Here is a 19,673-nt window from a genome sequence, read left to right as displayed (position 1 = left end):
GAAATTTTCAATTTGACGAGCATTGTCCGTGTATAAATATTTTAATTCCGCTAAGAAAATCTGAATTGTATCCAGTAAATTTCAACCTGTAGTGCTGTCAAAGCATTATATACCGCTATGTTTCACAGTCGACTAATCCGGCAACTACCCGGATTCTCAGTTTGTGCTTAAGAAACGTTACTTTCATGATTATGAGAAAATGTTATATGACAAAAAAAAATCACAACTTACCTTTTATGTTTTAAATATACTCCAAATCCTTCGGAAATAACTTTCTTCGGCATAGGCTATCGAACTTCATCATAAAATAAGCTGGAATATGCATGTTAGTGAAAATAAAGTTGCCTAGATTTGATGACGTACTCCTTTGCAACCAATTCAGTTCTTCGGCTTTTTGTTGCGACGGTAACGCTAATACCCAAGTTGCTTAAAATATCATTACAAACATTTTTTCTAGTAATTTTCTGCTGTGTTAATCTATTTGATAAATTATTTCATGTATCAATAAAAGGCTTTTTCTGTCGTGTGTAATGCTAGCTTTTCACGGTTTCATGAATTTTTGAAATTGAAATATACACTCTAGTGTTGATTCACTACTCAAACTATCTAACTAGCTGTTCCCTCCCAGTCCTACTTGTGATTCTTAGATGTAAATAATGTGGCTAAATGGCAAAATGACAACATCAAAAGCAAAGAAACCCGTTTTAAGATAAAAACCCATGCTTATCATGATAGACTAAAGGATCGTCATCTCTCAAAAAAGGGTAATATGCCGACAGGGGATTAAAAAAATCAATTTAGAAAGCATTAGGCGTTTTAAGGTAGTCCTTAAATACTCGTGACACCATTGAAGACTATTTCTACTTGCAGTAGATTGATTCCGTGTTGCGAATTTATTGGAACGCATTTTTCTTACGATCTTAAATAAACTTCATTTCTGTTCCTTTTCGCAGACCTTGTGAAAACAAAGGCAAACATTGATGTAGATCCTTCAGAAGGGAGGAATATGTTTGGAGTAAGTGATGAAACAGGAATGCTTAATTACGGGGAGGTTTTTGTCCAATATTCGAGAGATGTAACAAACAATGTGACAACACCAGACGATGCCATTATATTGACAGGTAAATGTTGTTCTTGTTATATTACATTTTTTTTTGCTGTTGCCAGAGACTTCGTTAATTAAAGTAAGACAAAACAACGTTAGAAGAAGCACAAATTTGTAAATTACTGCAGATGTCTCTTCATCCATAAGCTCATTATTTTTTGCGTTGAAAAAGGCGTTCCCTGTAACGCCGAAACACGTGTCTGCTGTAATTTACAAATTTGTGCTTCTTCTAACGTTGTTTTGTCTTACTTTACTGTTCAGCACAAAGGTATTTATTCATCTTACTTCGTTAATTGTTTAAATCTAGGTTTTTTTTTCTTCTTTTTGTACATTAGAACACATAAGTGCATATTAACACTCAATCATTATGAGAGACTTATCCCCAAACCCTTTTCAGCCTACTTTTCTAAAACAGTTTAAAAAAAAAAATTAAAAATAAAATGAAAAGCGAGCTGATGTGTGCATCACATGACTTCCTTTTACTCCAATTTAATGTCATTTCCCCGTTATTGGCAATTTTAATGTGATTCAATTGTTTACTCTCTAAATATCACCAACAGTGGCCAAATTGAAACCAAATTTAAAAAAAAAAAAAAAAATCGTCAAATTTGTCACCAAGTTGGCGACAAAACTTGGCGACCAAAAGACTTGCGATACATTGCCAAGTGTCCGACAAATTATAACACCACTTGAGCTTGCATCGAACTTAACGATGATTTCCCCCCCAAAAAGGAGCAAAAGACCCCCTTAAGAATATTCGAATGCAACCAAAAGGGAAGGTGCACAACTAGGCCCCATTAGGAGGCAACGCACCAAATTTCCACTTTCTAGGACATACCGTTTTTGAAGTATGCGAGATACCTACATACATACGCACATACATACGTACATACGGACGTCACGAGAAAATTCGTTGTAATTAACTCGGGGGCCGTCAAAACGGATATTTCGAGTGTCTGTAGGTTCCTAGGCATATATCCACGTGTTGTCGGGGTCGAAAAAGAAACTCAACATTCATTCGGGGGTGAGAAAAATGGAAATTAAGGCTGATTTTTGAGGGAAATTTTTTTTCGCGAATACAATACTTCCTTTTTTGTAAAAGGAAGTAAAAACAGCATAGAAAAAGGTTTGACGTATCGTGAAAACGGCACTAATAGAAAAAAAAATCGTATGCTAACAGTGTATCGGAATATCAATACTCCTGATGACGTCGCAACAACCGAAGAAAGTTGTCTGGTTGAACTCGTCCAATAAAGGCGTGTTTGCAGGAGCCCTGATAACGGTCTTGCCGGCCGGTAACCTTGGTTATGTTCGAATAGATTAACCAGTTGCTCCGGGTAATTGCTTTGATGACATTAGTGGTTAGTGCGGTGACTGTCCGTAGAATGTTTTCATTTGTTTTTTGAGACACACACTATCAGGTTTTCGTGGCATTGTATTCGTTTAGATTGTAATTTCAAAAGTGGCTTATGATCAAACGGATGACATTTGGCGTTTAACAGGCAACCTCCGACGGTCGTTTGAAGTATGAGTTCACTTAAATCCAGTCGAAGCCTCATTTTTGGAAATTTCAAACAAAGAAAGGACGAAATGAGCACCAATTTAGCTAACATCCTATGCCCCGAAATAAATATCAACTGCTTAACCCCTTCATTCGGAATTATGAAATATTAGACCAAAAATGTTGATATTTGGTTTTCAGTGTACTATGGTAAAGGGTATCTTATAGACAAAATTTTGAGTTTGTAGGAGAAAAATTAAAAGAGTTATGGCACGTCCAATATTCCGGACTTATATTTTTGAAATACATATTTCATATACAAAAACGATAAAATACAAAACAAACTTCATCATAAAATGTTCTACAAACAATTGTAAAACAATATAAGCGTTTGAAACGATTAGATTATTACATTTTTAAAAAAAATAGGAATAAAACTTCGCTTTTCAGATGAAAATCCATGGTTGGAAAAATGAGCCACTCTCTATCTCTCAATCCTTATATGTCAGTGTTGTCAATCCCAAAACGAAAAATTATTTCACAGATTATAATAAGTAGAATCTAAAGAGTCAACTACGAAAAAATCAACTAATTAAATCAATTATTAAATGATTAGCAGTTGTTTAAAGTGTATGTCCGGTATACCGACACCAGGTCTGAAGGGTTAACAGAACCTGTTTTTATATGTATTGCATTTAAACAGACTGTTGCACTGCTTGTGCATTTCAACGTATTTTTTTAACACGCTTTTATTAGCTTCACCTGTATGTATGTATGTATGTATGTATGTATGTATCTTGTAACGGAATCTTGCAGCTCAAATTTCGCCCCCTTCCTGCGATCGGATTCTTTTGAAATTTGGCACGCGACCTCAGACCCGATGACAATGCAATATTCTGTAATCAAATTAGTTAATTAACTATTTTAATTATTAGTTTCCTCCAATTTTAATCAATATTTTGGCATAAATCCAACAATGTGAAAAAGGAAAAAATTAAAAAAATACATTAAAAAATGCTCGCAAAAATTATTTAAAAATATCTACAAAAACCTTTAATTTTCTACATCAGACAAAATTTGTTCCAATGTTCCAAGGTAATTAGAAGATGAAATATAATTGTTTTTAACTAATTTCATGCCAAAATTTAGGTGAGCCTTCAATTGGAAATTCATTGCTCATCAGACCATTGTTGAACAAAACTTTTATTTAAATGCATCTCAAATTTTCAAAGTAATACAAATATGATTTCCGCAAACATACTTCGATGACTCACAGTAACTTCCCATCGGGGTGCCCTTGTCTTAACTTCAAGATATTACCTCGCACTCGTTTTATAAATAATTTCGTCGCATGATAACAACATAAGACTAAAAAACAGAAAAATAAAATAATTGTTTAAAAAACTAAAAAAACACGCTTTCGTAACAAAATGAACTAAAAAGTGAAAAATAATCTTTGGATGATAGTAGTTGACCAATCACCTAATTTTAATGGAATACAAAAAAGCGTGGGGGGCTTCTTATCAGTTGTCTTGAATTTCTTCCATTTGTTGTCCAAGAAAAAATTTAAATAGACAGCACCCCACGCTTTTTTGTATTACATTAAAATTAAATGTATAAAAATAATAGTTTAAAAAACTAAAAAAACACGCTTTCGTTGCAAAATGAACTAAAAAGTGAAAAATAATCTTTGGATGATAGTAGTTGACCAATCACTTAATTTTAATGTAATACAAAAAAGCGTGGGGGGCTGTCTTTTAAATTTTTGCTTGGACAACAGATGGAAGAAATTCAAGACAACTGATAAGAAGCCCCCCCCCCCCACGCTTTTTTGTATTACATTAAAATTAAGTGATTGGTCAACTACTATCATCCAAAGATTATTCTTCACTTTTTAGTTCATTTTGCTACGAAAGCGTGTTTTTTTAGTTTTTTAAACTGTTATTTTTTTTACTGTAACTTTTGTTTTTCTCGCACACACTAGTGTTACTGCTTACTTCCTATTTGTTGAGATACAGTGTGGAAAACTGAAGTTGGTAAACTGGAAAGTGAACTCAAATTTTGGGTGAACATTTTTGGTCTTAAAGTAAATATAGTGATATTGATCTGTAGCTTATATCGCTACTGTGTTATCAAATTTGTCCTTTAAATTTACATTCGCTACTACCTAAATATTGTATATTAATGAGTTATTTCTCATAAATACGGTTTGTATCTGCAATTGACTTAAGGGGGTCCGGGACACAAAAATCGTCAAATTTTGCAATTTTTTTTATCATGTGAAAAATTACTCTGTTTTTTCTGCTTAAGAGGACGTTTGAATCTTGTTTTTATCTTAAATAGAACGAAAGATATAATTATTTTTGTTGCTTGCACCTAACTAATGTGTACTTAACTTTAAAACTTTAAACGTGTTTTTCTCTATGATGCAATTTTTCCCGATTTCTTTCATTCAAACTCTTATAAGTCAGGAACCGATAAAGATAAAGTAATGAAACTTGGAGCATATCATTTTCAAGCAGTTTACTTTAATTTTTATTCTGCGAATTTGAGAAAAACGTTTACAGCAAAAATTATGATTTTTTTTAAAAAGTATTTTTGAATCTTTCGAATTTTTTCTTTAATATTTTTTTATTTTTTATTGAATCAATATTTTTAAAATCGCCGAATAAAAATTAAAGCTTAGATATTTGTGCGTAATTTATCTAAAAAAAATTGAAAATTGATCAAGAATATTTTGAGTTATAGCAATTTAAAGCAACCCCATTTTTTTAAACTAATTAAATTTAAATAAATTTTTTTTTCATATTTATGTTATGATTTTGCTTATTAAATAAATGGTAAATCAGTGCAAAAAATTTCAAAACTCTAAAGTATATAATAAAATTTTTTTCAAAATGTGTCCCGGACCCCTTAATATGGGGCACAGTACTAGAAGAAACAACACTCCTAATTACAACGAAAACAAATATGGTACCAATAGCATTCGGCTAAACTCTTGTTGAAAATCATTTTTATGCTGTGTATTTCGGGTGTTTTCAGATTACGTACGCCTCTAAGCTCACAGCTTTTTTACATTGACAAAGGGTTCCTTATGACCTCAAAGCAACACTAAGACATCTAATCCCTGGAATAATACTAAGATATCCTACTATTGCTCTGATGCAACGATATGCAATTTATTGCTTAATTTTGTGTCACAATGTTGTTTTTCCTCCACTTTATGTATAAAAACGCACCTAAGTTAATTAAAGTTGCGCAGCTGTAGATAAATAATCTCTTTGACATTTTTACCTCTGTTTTTTACTTTTAAAATGTGTAATAATGTCGATGATTTGTTCATAAAACCTGTAAAAAAGTGGTTCTTAAACCATCACGCCTTATTTCTTTTGATCCTTGCAAATCTTATGTAAAAGCTTGGAATTCCTCTGTTTTCCCATCAAAAAAAGAAAAAAAAAGAAAAGAAAAAAAAAGACCTTAAAGCCATCTCATAAGCTCATCAATACTAATAGAGTAAGAACTCGTGAGTGCCAGACCTACGTCATAGTATGAAGGACTTTTTTTTTTTTATGCCTAAGCAATTCGCAGCAGGTAAGAAAGGTTTGCTATTATTTAAGTTGAGTCGCGCTGGCTTTGGCAGAAAAAAGGTAGAAAAGTTACGCCAAAACTAAGTCATTCTATCTCAAGTGACTTCGCCGTCTCCACCCGACCAAATCCGATTTGAACGAAACTTAATAAGAGTTTCAGACATGCCTTTGAAACTTACCTGTAGAAATTTTCAGATTCCAGGACCCAAATCCTGAAGATCCAGGATCGATTTAAAAAAAAATAGGGCTCCATAACGGCGGATCAACTTCGTGAAACGAATTGTCATGTTTAGCACGGTTTCCGAATTAGAAGCCACTCTGGAACCCACGTTTTTGTCCTTTTTGAGGAATCCTAGACCTTTATGATTTGTGTCTTGGAAGCTGAAGATTTGCATAGGTCAGTATCAGAGGCATGTCTGCTCCCCTGTAGGACGTCCTCCAAATCGGAGACGGTTGAATGGGGGGCACCAGGTCACGTGACATGGAATAAATAAAATCATAATATTTAGCTTTCTGCAGCAATTTAACGTACCTTTGCAACCTGCTTCCTGCCAAGCCAGCGCGGCTCAGCTTAACTAATAGCAAACTTTTCCTACCTGCTGTGATGTCCTTGAGCAGACACATTTTGGGCCTTTATATTGTGACGTAGGTCTGTCACACATGGGCTCTTCAACAATAAGTCAGATTTTTTAACAATTTCATAGGTCCAGTGATGGTAACTAAATGTCCATGTGTCCATCCTGGTGATGTTCGCAAATTTACCGCTGTTGATGTTCCCGCTCTCCGTCACATAGTTGACTGCATTGTGTTTCCACAGAGAGGGCCAAGACCACACCCTGACGAAATATCTGGTACGTGGTTTATTTATTACACTAGGGGGCTCTGTTCCCTGCTCACTAACGCTGACCAACCCACGAAGATTGCTTCGCTATCTTATTTAATTCGCAAAGATTTAAATCGTCAATTAGAAAGAAACATATTAAAGGCACATAATGAGCCCTTTGGATCAAAAAGCACCCCTTCCGCGGGTTTCAAAACCACTTGTACCAACTTGCAGAGTCGTAAGGGCTAAGGGGCTCCTGAGCATTGCAAAACTGCATTTTTGTACGTTTGAAAAGTCGCTTTCATGTTCGTGGTCTCAAGTAATATATTTTGCTCTTTAGCTCGGGGCTTGAATTGAGTTGAGCCTAAGATTTTCCGTTAAATTCGAAACCCTTCAAGTTTGTGAATGAGAAAGAAGAAGCATGCGAATCGAAAAGACGTAACTATGGCAACGCCAAATAAAACATCAATAATTTTAATGGAGATGAGATTATTCGAACTTAATTTTTTAACGGCTTGTAACTTTTTTTCCTGTGGAGATAGAAGCTTAGGTTTTCTACCATAAGTCGAGTTAGATCTAGAGTAAAAAAAGTCGCTCTTTTCACTGGTGTCAAAAAAAAAAAAAAAAAACTGTGGGACAATTTATTCGCTTTTTAGTTATAGATTAATTGAATAAAATAGTGCCTTAATTTTGGGCTAAGACTAAAAAAGTTCCAACTAAAAACGCAAATAACTCCCGCCGTATTTAAGTTAGAACAATGAAACAAATTGCGTAGAACGCGGAAAATTCTACCCCTTCCAACGATATATAATGTTAATATATGCAAGTAATTTTTTACCTCTTTAATTGGCAATAATAGGAAATTCACGCGAAATTTGAATTAAAAAAATTATTTACAAAAAAACTATTTCGAAATAAAAAACATAAAACCCCAGGTGCACACCCCCCGTGCTCGAAGTTATTTTGTACAAAATTTTCAAGGCTCTAAGGTGCTATGGGGTCTCCTGGACGCAGGTCCACCACAGACTTGCTTCCAGAATTTCTTTGAAATGGTTACTTTTTTACTATAAAGAAATTACTCTTCAAAACGACGACCAGTTCTAAAAAAAGAATGCAGGCTCCTATTTTCTTGAGAACACGTTTTAATTCTTGAATACACCTGAATTCCGTCTTATAAACTAAAAGTTCACGTACAATTGAAAATAGGTGTGCAGGAGTTCAGCTCCCATGAGCTCCCAAGCAAATTACGTCATAAAGCTTGACCACGAAAAGAAGACTATTGACCTTGAAGCGAAACATCATTTGTGTTATTTGTAATAAGTAGAATCTGCCAGAAAGCACCGAATAGTAGGAGGCATGGTCCATCCTATCCATTCCAAAATAATAACAAACAACCTATTGCAAATGATGTTTTCGCTTTAATGTCATCCGCCTTCTTTTCGTAGTGAAGCTATACCTATCCCTGGTTTGCCACAAAGCCTATTCAGAGTGTTTACCAGATCAAAAATGGGTTACATTTAGAAATGGCAAGAAATGGGAGAAATTCAAAATCTGCGGCACATTCTAATCTTACTTGCGTCACCATTAAATTGTGACAACAACAATGAAAACTTCCCAACATCAGGACTGTACATGCATGTTTTTACATTTAATCCCAATCGATGAAGTGTAAAAGTAGTGGCACAACTTTAAAAGTAGGGTTTAAACAGCAAGGTTGAGTCCAAGGACGGATCCAGCTTGTATTTTTTTAGGGGGCTCGCCGGAAGGATCTTAAAATTTCATTTCTGGGCATACTTAAAGAGAAGATTGGGCCGAAATTTTCCAGATAGTTGTCCTTCAAACGCTATATTAGGTCATTATTGGTCACTTAGAGGGTGGAGGGGGGGGGGGGAGACATGACGTTCCTCTGGATCCGCGCTTGACTAAGTCTATTCTAATTGTTAATCGTAAGATATGTTTTTGTCAACATTAATTGTTTGTTTATGCGTGATGTTCCAAAAACCAAAAAGAAGATAACAAAAACGACGCTCTATTTAACGACTTTCTCTATTTAACGACGGCTTTTTCTCGGTCCCAGATGGTCCACTATAGTGTTAAAAGCATTCTATTTTAGGACGCTTTCTACTTAAGGACGATTTTTTGTGGTCCCTTGAAAGTCGGTAAACAGAGAGCCAACTCTAGTTTCTGCAAAACTGTTATGTCGCTAAGATCTGATTTTCCAGCTTCTCACTTCCTTAGAATTCAAGGCAACTTACCCATCAGGTGTGTTAAACAAATAAAAAAATTGTTCTTAAAAGTTTAGTCGGTTCAGAAACGCGCATCATAAATAAAAATGTATGAATGGACGATTAATTTAACGATTTTCTTTTATGCTATCATAAAAAAATATGAGAATGACTACAATCTTTGAAGTATTCTTTGTGTAGAAACGTGTTCATATATTAATAGTATTGCTGTTGTTTCAAAAAGAGTGTGCTAAGTACATTGTGAAAAAAACCTGAAATTTTACGGTAAAAGTTACAGGCATCTATGTTGTTAGTAACTTTTACCGCAAAACCCTATTTTACTGTAATATTTTGCAGTAGTATAAACGAGAGTTAAAAAACGCAAAATGCGAGCTGCAGGTTCAATCTTTGGATCTTCGGATTGACAGGCAGCTTTGCTGCCCACTATTCGAATTGGGACAGATCCAGTGAGGGGATAAACGCTTTTATATGTTTCCCAACTGTAAGTCACGTGGTGTATCAATTGGCTCTGCAATTGTTTATGTTTTGCGTTCCATTTTGCTGAAATTTTTTCCTGTACTGTAACAGCCCATTTTACAGTAATATTTAGCTTAAAAGTTTCCTGAATTTTTATGTGTATAAAGTTAAAAGATTATGTAAGTTTTTCAATTATGCTTTTTCACTCTTTTGAAAAGTATTTTAATAAGAAGTAAGTAGTTTATGTTCATTGCAGTTTAAATTTTAAAAGGTAATTTAGATTAGCTGAATGTTCATTTCTGATCCAGTGAATATTTTTGTTCTTAGGATCTGATTTAGATGGGGATGAATACGCCGTGATTTGGAAGAAAGATCTGTTTTTCAAAGGAGAAAACAATGCCCCAGCCAATTATCCTAAAGTATCTTCTTCCGAATTTTCAAACGTAAGAACCTACTTTATTCATAATGGGGTTGTTTCCTTCGGTGCACTACTTTTAGTCACTGAAAGTGATAGAAAAAGCAAAAAAAAAAAAAAAACATGGAGCCAGAAAAAATCTTTTATTTCCCCAACAGTAATTTTATTTTTAATTTTTTTTTAATTGTACATTTTTGGAACAAATTCTGGGTATTTATGACGTCAAAAGTGATATGCTCTAGCGGGCTACTCTAATGCCGAACTAAATGTTTATGGGATTTCTTTGAGGGGTAAAAATGAGTACAAGTATTGAGTGATTGGTAGGTCACAAAACAGAATTATTAAACAACGTGGACCAAATCTAACTGCCTAATCCGTATTTATTTATCTATCTATTTATTTATTTTTTAAGGCTATGAACTTGGAACTCGACTTCTGATGTACATTGGCCGAATAATTCAACAAATTATTAGAACTAAACAATATTAACTGTCTCCTTGACTAATTCTTAAATTAATAACAAATTACTAAAAACAGGTATTGTCTTTGTCTGAATGATAAAAAATTAGTTAAAATAAATAAATATCCGATCTTACTCGCAAGTAAATTTATTATTTTTTTTTGGGGGGGGGGGGGATCTTGGGCTAAAACCAGTCTGTATGTTTTGTACATTTTTTGTCAACATTTCATACAATCTACTGAGAACAGAAAGTTCTCTAGAAACTGCGAAACAATTAGATTAAAAATTTAAACGTAAACACAAATCAATTGAATTTAAAAATGAGATCTAATAATGAATTTCGCAGAAGAAAACTGTAAATGGCAAAACGTGTCGTGGGTCCACACGTTGCTATTTCCTTATACGCCCCAACCCCTCCTTTTAAGATTTTTTTAGGTCTTTTATGTCCTGTATAATAATTTTCGACTAAAATTCTGCACTAAATTTCTGTTTACTTTCAGGTGCACGACTTCCTTGCGTACTCAAAAACTAAAGACGTCGTTGATTTTTTAATTGATTACATCAAAAAATGATCAAATTGGTTCCATTGCCTCAGCTCATCTAGCTTGGGCGGATCAAGGCAATATTAAAGATGAAAAATGTATAGGGATTGCAGCAAAGCATTCTGTTGTGGTTGATTTTGCTAAAACTGGAGTTTCGGCGCACTTGAGTAGAGATGAAGTTCCGAAAAAATGGCCGGATTTCATGGAAAGGTTCTGGAAAAGGAGGTATAGATCGAAGAAATCGCTTGGAAAACTGTATCGGATAAGCAAGGATTTTGAAAATGAAAATTTGCATTCCAGTTTGCATTATCCAAACATTCAGGTATGGGCGGAAACAAGCAGATTATATATATATATATATACAGTGGCTCCCAAAAGTGTTCGTACACTTTGAAATTTTTTAGTAAAACCAAAGTAACTCGAAACTGAATTCGAATATGAAGTCCAATATTTTTTCATATCATTCCTATGTCATTCTAAGTACAACCCATTGGTTTCTTCAAAATATTGGCGGATCTTCTTTTTGAAATGGGTCAGAAAACGAAGAGACAGGAGAAATAACACGCCACAAAAGTCATCGTACACTGAAACATTTTCGAATAAATTCTCGATTAAAATTATCATATGCCGTTCTATTAATATTTTTGCATTATGTTGACCCTTATAAGTCATTTGGCTTTAATTTTTTGTTTATTTATTCCTTAATATTGTGCTTATTACTATAAAATGGCTTGGTATTCGTAAAAAACCGCAAACACCATTCAAAATTTGAATTTTTTTTCCCCCCAGTAGCGGTCAATTGGTTTGAAATGTCTCTAAATTAGTTAATTTATTTGTTTGAATAGTAAAGTGCTTGATAAAATGCTTTAAAGAAAGAAATCGGACCGAAAACAAGGTAAGAAAAGATCAACCGGCAAAGTTGACAAAACGTGATCGGAGATTTAAAGTTAAAAAATTTATGAAAAATACACATTTGAGTGCTGTAAAAGTTTCTACAGAGTTAAAAGGAAAATTTTACATTTAATTTTCACCTAAAACTGTTCGCCAAGTTCTCTGATTAGCTGGATTAAATGGGATCTCTTCACGCAGAAAATTTCTTGGTCGTGTGTAAAACGCTTTTCGTCGCAAAATTAATGATAAATAAGCTCAAAACATTTTATAAATACGTCTTACTTACAGATAAAAATTAATTCATCATTTTTGGTTAAACTCTTGTACAATTGTAAGTAGAAGAAAAAATTAGGAACTTAATCTTAAGAACTTAGTTGGATCAGTTAATCAGGACGGTGGAGGTGTTCTAGTGTGAGGGTGCATATCAGCATCAGGACTTGGTAGTTTGGAGTTTTTTGCTGAAATAATGAATCATGCTGTTCCTTTAAATACTTTAAAAACCAATTTTGAACTCTTAGCCAAAAATTTGGTTATTGGAAACAACTTTGTTTTTTATCAAGATACGATAAGAATCACACGGTTTTCAACGTTTGCGTCTAGTGCCTCGAAAATTGTTCTAAAGTTTAGAAAATACCCCCTCAATCTCCATATTTGAACTTAATATGACATATTTAGAGATATCTGGAGGCTAGATTTTGAAAATAGGGCTTTGAAACGAAAATAGAGCTAGAAACAGTAAGACTCGATGTATGTTTGAACACTTACTCAGAAATTACTCAAAAAAAAAAAGAAAGAAAAAACAAGGAAATATATTCTCAGACGTTTAAAAGGTGTTATGAATACTGCATGATATTCTACTAATTAATAACTTAATAAAAAGTTAGATTATTCAATAATATATAGACATTTTTAAAAGTGTACGAAGATTTTTGTGAAATAAAATTTCCGGCACTTTTTGGTTTTTGATTTTTAAAAAATTAAGTTTTAATATTTTTTAAAAACTTTTCATGTAGTTTTGTTAAAAACGGATCATAGATCTTATAATTAAATACCTATTCAGAAATATTAATTTTAACCAATGGATTAGGGCCTATTTCGCTGAAAGTTGTAGGTGTACGAAGACTTTTGGGAGCCACTGTATGTTTTCTATTTTTAAGTGAAAGGGGTAATTACGTATTATTCCGTCGATCATTTTCGAAATACCAAAGTTGTCTCTGAATTAAACCTCTTAGGTTAAAAAATTCGCCAAATATTACTATCAAAAATATTTGGTGAATAAAATCTTTTATTTACATACACCCACTACTAAGGCCCCTACATTTACGAGCCGGCGTATCAGCTTAAGGTCAGCCATTGTGGATCGGAGCGCGTGTTTGAGTGGTTGTCTTTTCTGGCAAGTTATCGCGTTTGGTGATTTCTCACTGCGAGCAATTATTAACGGCACGTGAATTGTTTATTAAATAAAGTATTATTTTGGGCTAGTTTGGCGAAATCCGAAACTTTGCTCTGGTAACCCTAGCAGTGCAACAATGCAAAATCCGATCCAAAATGGCTAAACTTAAGCTGATGCGTCGGTCCATCTATATAGCGGCTCTACATACATCCACTACAGATGCACATTTAACATATTTAACTAGAGAGCCAGAAAGCATTTTTGTGAAATCAAGAACGACTAACACAAAAACAAAATTTGCGCAGATAGCCTCATCAAAAATGGCTAACAAAATTTGAGCTGACCAAAATGGCATTCATCCATTTAAAACGATGAATATTACGTCATTCAGGATCACGTGATTCCCATATACTCACTTGAACTGAAAGGAGAAACTATCAGGACTGCGGATTCAGGGCTCCGGGAATTTTTGAGCTTTTGACTCCGACTCCTTTAACACAAAATCAGTCCGACTCTGACTCCGAAAGTACTGACATAATTGCAGACTTTGAGGGGAAATGTTTGACTCCGACTCTTGAAATTTTAAATCCTTGACTCTCGACCCCGACTCCTTTACCGCAAAATCAGTCCGACTCTTCGAGACCTAATTCACATCCCAATGAAATGTACAATTAAGTTACAAATGTAAATTTAAAATTATTTTCAGGTTTTTTCAAAATAAATAGATTAAGTTCGGTGACTCCACAGCTGCGGTTTATCGCGCACTTGGTGGCAATTTTATATTTGACGAAAAAGGTCGACAATATTTTACGTAGGACCCTTCAAAAATTATATTGCACACATTTCCCAGTTCATTTAAACTAGAAAAGCAATACCGAGTTTATTTATTTATTTATTTATTTATTTTTTAATCTGTTCCAGATTGACCCATCGTTAATAGTTTCCGGATGGGAGACTTTTGAAGCTTCCGCAAATAAGTCCAAAAGCAAATACAACAATGTTTTGAGAACGATTTTACAAACATACGGCATAAAACATGAAACTGAAGCATTCGGGGGAGCTTTCATCAAATTGCATTCAAGGTTTCGTGAACGAAGGGACAGATCTGAAATCGTCAATATTGTTCACACATGGATAAAAGAATTGATCAAAGTAACGAAAGAAGACTTCATGGCAGAGTTTGGGAACGCTGGTGGTTACCTAAGCGTAAAAGATGTAACAGACAACATTAATAGGAAAGCTAGTGCGTGGTATGTAGTTACCTATCGTGAAAAAAGTCCAGAGTTTTTGAGTTTCCCGTGGGTTGTCTCTGATATCTTGTCGAATGTCCGGATTATGAGAACAGATCAAATTCAAAATAAAGAATCGGTCTTTTTGCACATGCCTTTGGTTTCAAAGCTCGAAAACATGATTCAGATGAATCTAGTAAACGGGCAATTGAGAGGACTGAATCGTGAGGCGAAACACTTTTTGAATTCATGGAGCTTTCTTGTTGACAGATCTTTTGTTGAAACAGCTATTCGTGTGCTTACTAAATGGGCTCAAGAAGAACGTATTATATCTTTTTCTGAAAACATGCAGGAAGTTCTGTACTACAAAACGTTTCTGAGAATAATATTCGTTGTTGCTGAACTCGAGGGATATGCTTATAAATCAGAAGTTGGTGCAATTCCAAAGTGCTCGAATCCATCTTCTGCATCCTTATGCCTTGCTTTCTTCAAGTATTGTGTGAAGTTAAGGTTTTGCAACAAGAATCAAGTCCGTAGCATTATAGGCTTTGATGTGTACAAAGACCGAACGTTGTCGAAACGAGCCATGGTTACGTACCATAGTATTGCTGTTACAGGATATTTCCGCACGTTGTGCTACGAAGAATTTTTCGACGGCTGTGACGAATTGGTAGAAATGAAACCTCTTACTATTACGAGTAACATATTTGACGGATCACCCATTTCGGAAAGCGAATTTTTAAATGCCTCTTCAACTCTAGCAAAACTTTCGGAAGTAGAAGAGGTTTACATGCGGGAAAACAGTCAAACTAAAAAGGTAATTGTGACAGCCTTTGGATCTGTCTCTGCTCTCCGTCGGCTAGAAACATTGCTAAGGAAAGACGAAATGTACTTGAAACTTCTGTTCATTTCTGATGGAGATTTGCCTGCAGCACCTCCACAAATTTTACCAGAATTTTAAATTTTTTTGTCATTTCAGTTTATTCGCTGATTTAAAGGTGAAATGAAGTTAGCGTTCTTTTAATACCCACAAGAAAAAAGGAAATTTGTTCCAATTATGAAGCATAATAGAATTACACGTTGATCTAAAACTGAAAAAAAAGGAAAAAAGTTTGCCATTTTTCGTTTGTTCGTTTCGTTTCACTCGTCGATAACAAAGTAAATTGTATTTTTTATCTTTGATTTTTTTAAATGATTGATCTTGAAGACGTTATTTATACTGAGCAATTCTTAAAGCATAATAAATATAATATACATTTGATGAATACTGTTTCAAGCATTCATTGCGTTTTTTTTTTCTTCATTCAACTTTAGTTACTTAGAATTTTTTACTTTTCGTCATTTTTATAACCTGATTTTTATATTGTTTTTAATTCAATGTAGGTTTCATGTTTCTGTCAGTATTAATGTAGGTCTTATTTTAAGAATACGAAATAAAAGCTTATTTTAATTGTTATCTATTTTTATTTATTGTGGCGTGGAAACATATCTAGGTAAAAACGGAATTAAGCCGTTTTATAACATACAAACAGTAATTGTTTATTTAAAAAGGGAAAAAAATCACTACTATTTTTTTTAAAGTTTGTGGCATTTTTTTTATTTAACTGGTATACATTTTTTTTTACTGTATAGACTGATCGCATTTTTTTTAAACCAGAATCCATTCTTAAACAGGGATGGATGCCCACCAAGAGAGGGTCATGGCGCAGACTGCGCCATTGAAATTTTTAGGGGTGGTGGGTGTTTTAAGGGGTATTTTCCTCCATTTGAGGAGAGGGCTGCGCCCTTGCCCTTAACTTAAGGGGGCAACCCTATTTTTAAGATGGGTGAGAGTGGAGATTTTGTGGAAACATTTTCACATTTGCCGTTTTTTTTCCTTGAGAAAATGAGTTCATTTTTCCGCAGAGCTCATTTTTTGCTGCCTATGATCCTAAGTATAGATTTCATTTTAAAGACAAATCCAAGACATACGATATTTAATGTGTCATGAACTAATCTCTGTTTGTTGAAAAGTAATTTCCCTCTGCTTGTATTGGTTAGTGAAATGAAAGGTAAACGAATTTAGATTGATTTGCAAATATTCAAAGAAAAATTCCCGCAGAAGCAAGCAGCATTAGGAAACACTTAGAAAATTGCGAGGTCCTTTGCAAATTATTTTTTGCAAAATAGCATTCTGAAAAAAATTAAATTAACAATAAGTTCGTGTTCGTGCATTATGAAGCAAAGCTTAAATAAAAAAGAAAATAATAATAATATTAATGTATGATGCAGTAGCCTAAAGTTAGTGGTGCCATCTTGTATAAAACAACAAAAGTAAAGTGCAATATGTATTCCATTGCATGCAGCAACTGCTTTAAAACTTTTTACCAGAAGAAATCATTACGAATTGAAATTGCTATAATTAAATAAAACATGCAAGAGCATACATGCAATATATTTCAGTAGTTTTACTCAATTTAGTTGTGTGAAAATGTGAAGTTAAACTTTAAAAAAAAATCAAAAAACGGTGCAAACCTAAATAGATGAGATTAATCTTTCTTGGTGGACGACGCTCTCCCTAGATTGTTTATTGTATCCTAAATAATATTCCTATGAGTTTTTACGAATCTGTTTGAAGTTGTCCTTTATAAAAACAAATTGTCAGGGTGTTATGATATTGCTGACGATGATGTATTTGTTCCCACAGCTATGCTAAATTTCAATATTTTCTTTGAATTTGGGTCATATTCTTTTTGTTTGAAAAATTATATGCGACGGAAGAAAAAAATCCTTGGGTAGTATCGAACACAATATAGCGTATATTCAGTAAATTACCGCCGATTAGCCAGGGCTAAAGCAGAAATACGTGAAATACACCGCCAGCTCAGTCATTTCCAGCCGAGGACTGCAGTTTCGTGCTTATTAGCACTCATCAGCCCGGCATAGGAAAGTGACTGAGCTGGAGGTGGAAAACCTCTTATGGAAGCCAAGAGTGCGAAACAAACTGGTAGCTAATATAGAATTAGCAGACCAGACGAGTGACCGAAACAATGGTTCGGTTCAACTCGAAGATTGAACGCAAGGCAAGGTATATTCAGTAAATTACCACCCATTAGTCTTCGAGTTGAACCGAACCATTGTTTCGGTCACTCGTCTGGTCTGCTAATTCTATATTAGCTACCAGTTTGTTTCGCACTCTTGGCTTCCTTAAGAGGGTTTCCATCTCCAGCTTAGTCACTTTCCTATGCCGGGCTGATGAGTGCTAATAAGCACGAAACTGCAGTCCTCGGCTGGAAATGACTGAGCTGGCGGTGTACTTCACGTACAACATAGCGTATTGGTTTATGAAAGAGGTTAGCGTAGCGACTGCATATATATATTTCTTTTTTGTGTGTTATTATGTCAGTAGTTATTCTTATCCCTCGACACTCCGGAGTCTCCCCAGTTTCGCCAACATTTCATCCCCCCTCCCCCTGTTTTGAGATTTAATCATACCTTTTGATATATTAAGGGGGGGGGATTTGAAGTGTTGGGGATAATGGGAATAAACCGACACTCCAGTTAAAGAAAGATAAGTTTTCCTCTCTGATTCCAATTTAATTGTATATTGGTTTTAAATTCAACACAAAAAGTATATCAAGTGTTTAATAAAATGACAATCAAAAAGATTATGTCTTTTAAAAATACAGAGTACTCATTGGCTGAAACTCTTGTTTGCGAAAACTTTCATTGGTCAGAAACGAATTCATCTTGGAAATTTTTTTTTTTTGAAAGAAGTTAGATTCTGTTTACTCTCTTTTGAGCAATCACGATTGCTTATTGCTTTCATTTGACTCTTTTAGGCGTCCTAGCATTTTATTTTCCCACCGCCACCCTCCGCAGCATCACCGTCGACCGGCTCCTCACGATGCTGCTCCTATAGCGAAAACCATCTGCAGGTTGCATCCATATCCTACACACATGCGCATACATACACAACTACACACACAAACACATGCACACACACACACATACATACAACTACCCACACATTCATGCCTGCACACAGACACAAACACATATGCCTACACACATACACATACCCCCCTTCCCCCACACTTTCATACAGACAACTACCCACACACTTATGCTTGCACACAGACACAAACACACATGCCTACACATACATACACATACCATCTACACACAAACACACATACCCCCTCACACACAAACTCACATGCCTACACACATACACAAACCTCCTACACACAAACACACATACCCCCCACACACAAACACACATACCCCCCACACACACAAACACACACGCCTACATACACACACTCGTGATTGCGAAAAACATAATTTGAATTCAAGATGTCAAAATTCAAATTAAATTTCATTTTTTTTTTCTGTTGCAACAGAATCACGACAGCTCTAAAAAGTAGTTATCATCGTGATTCAAACTGAAACGTAATTTATCTGGGCCTCCAAACTACACCCCTTGGGTAAATTTCCATTTGAAAAAAATAAATGAATAAATAAAATGTAATAATATACAGTCAAACCTCGTTACCACGACACCTTAGGGACTGTCAACAAAATGTCGTCATAGCCGGAGCGACGTCCTAACCGGAATAGTTTAAAAATTAATGATTAAATATTGGATTACAATAAAATTAGATTTAATGAAGAAATTCATAGTTTTTATGTTTTTAATTAGATTTAACATGTGTAAATTGGAATTATTGGTGGATATAAGAAAATAATGAAAAAAAAAAATTGCTTATTATTATTATTTTCTTTTTTTTTTTTCATTTCCAAAATACTTTCCAATAAGTGTTTGCTAAACTTTTGAATAACATTTTCTCCCTCTCCTCCTTTCCACGAAATTATCAGCAAGAAAGAAACCGGACTCGGATACATCGGACAGACCCGTCGTTCTTTGAAATTTCGGTTAAAAGAACATCAAAGATATGTCAGAAAACAACAATTGAATAAATCCAGTATTGCTCAACACTGTTGGGAATTGAATCACTCTATTAATTTTAACTCTTTTCAAAT

The 19,673-nt window shown here is 34.4% G+C and overlaps 1 protein-coding gene across 1 annotated transcript in view; it reads left to right on the top strand.

Annotated features, from left to right (window-relative positions):
- Positions 1 to 15,884, top strand: part of LOC129221037 (uncharacterized) — a 33,515-nt gene extending 17,631 nt beyond the window's left edge. Inside the window, 6 exon segments of the mRNA XM_054855473.1 lie at positions 954 to 1,121; positions 6,898 to 7,044; positions 10,046 to 10,161; positions 11,094 to 11,156; positions 11,158 to 11,457; positions 14,341 to 15,884. Of these exon segments, the coding sequence (XP_054711448.1) occupies positions 954 to 1,121; positions 6,898 to 7,044; positions 10,046 to 10,161; positions 11,094 to 11,156; positions 11,158 to 11,457; positions 14,341 to 15,609 (2,063 nt within the window). The 3' untranslated portion in view covers positions 15,610 to 15,884.
- Positions 15,885 to 19,673: the final 3,789 nt, after the last annotated feature.

The sequence above is a fragment of the Uloborus diversus genome, chromosome 4 (assembly GCF_026930045.1).
Source record: "Uloborus diversus isolate 005 chromosome 4, Udiv.v.3.1, whole genome shotgun sequence".
In the NCBI taxonomy this organism is placed as follows: domain Eukaryota; kingdom Metazoa; phylum Arthropoda; class Arachnida; order Araneae; family Uloboridae; genus Uloborus; species Uloborus diversus.
This window is presented reverse-complemented; position numbering and strand designations above follow the sequence as displayed.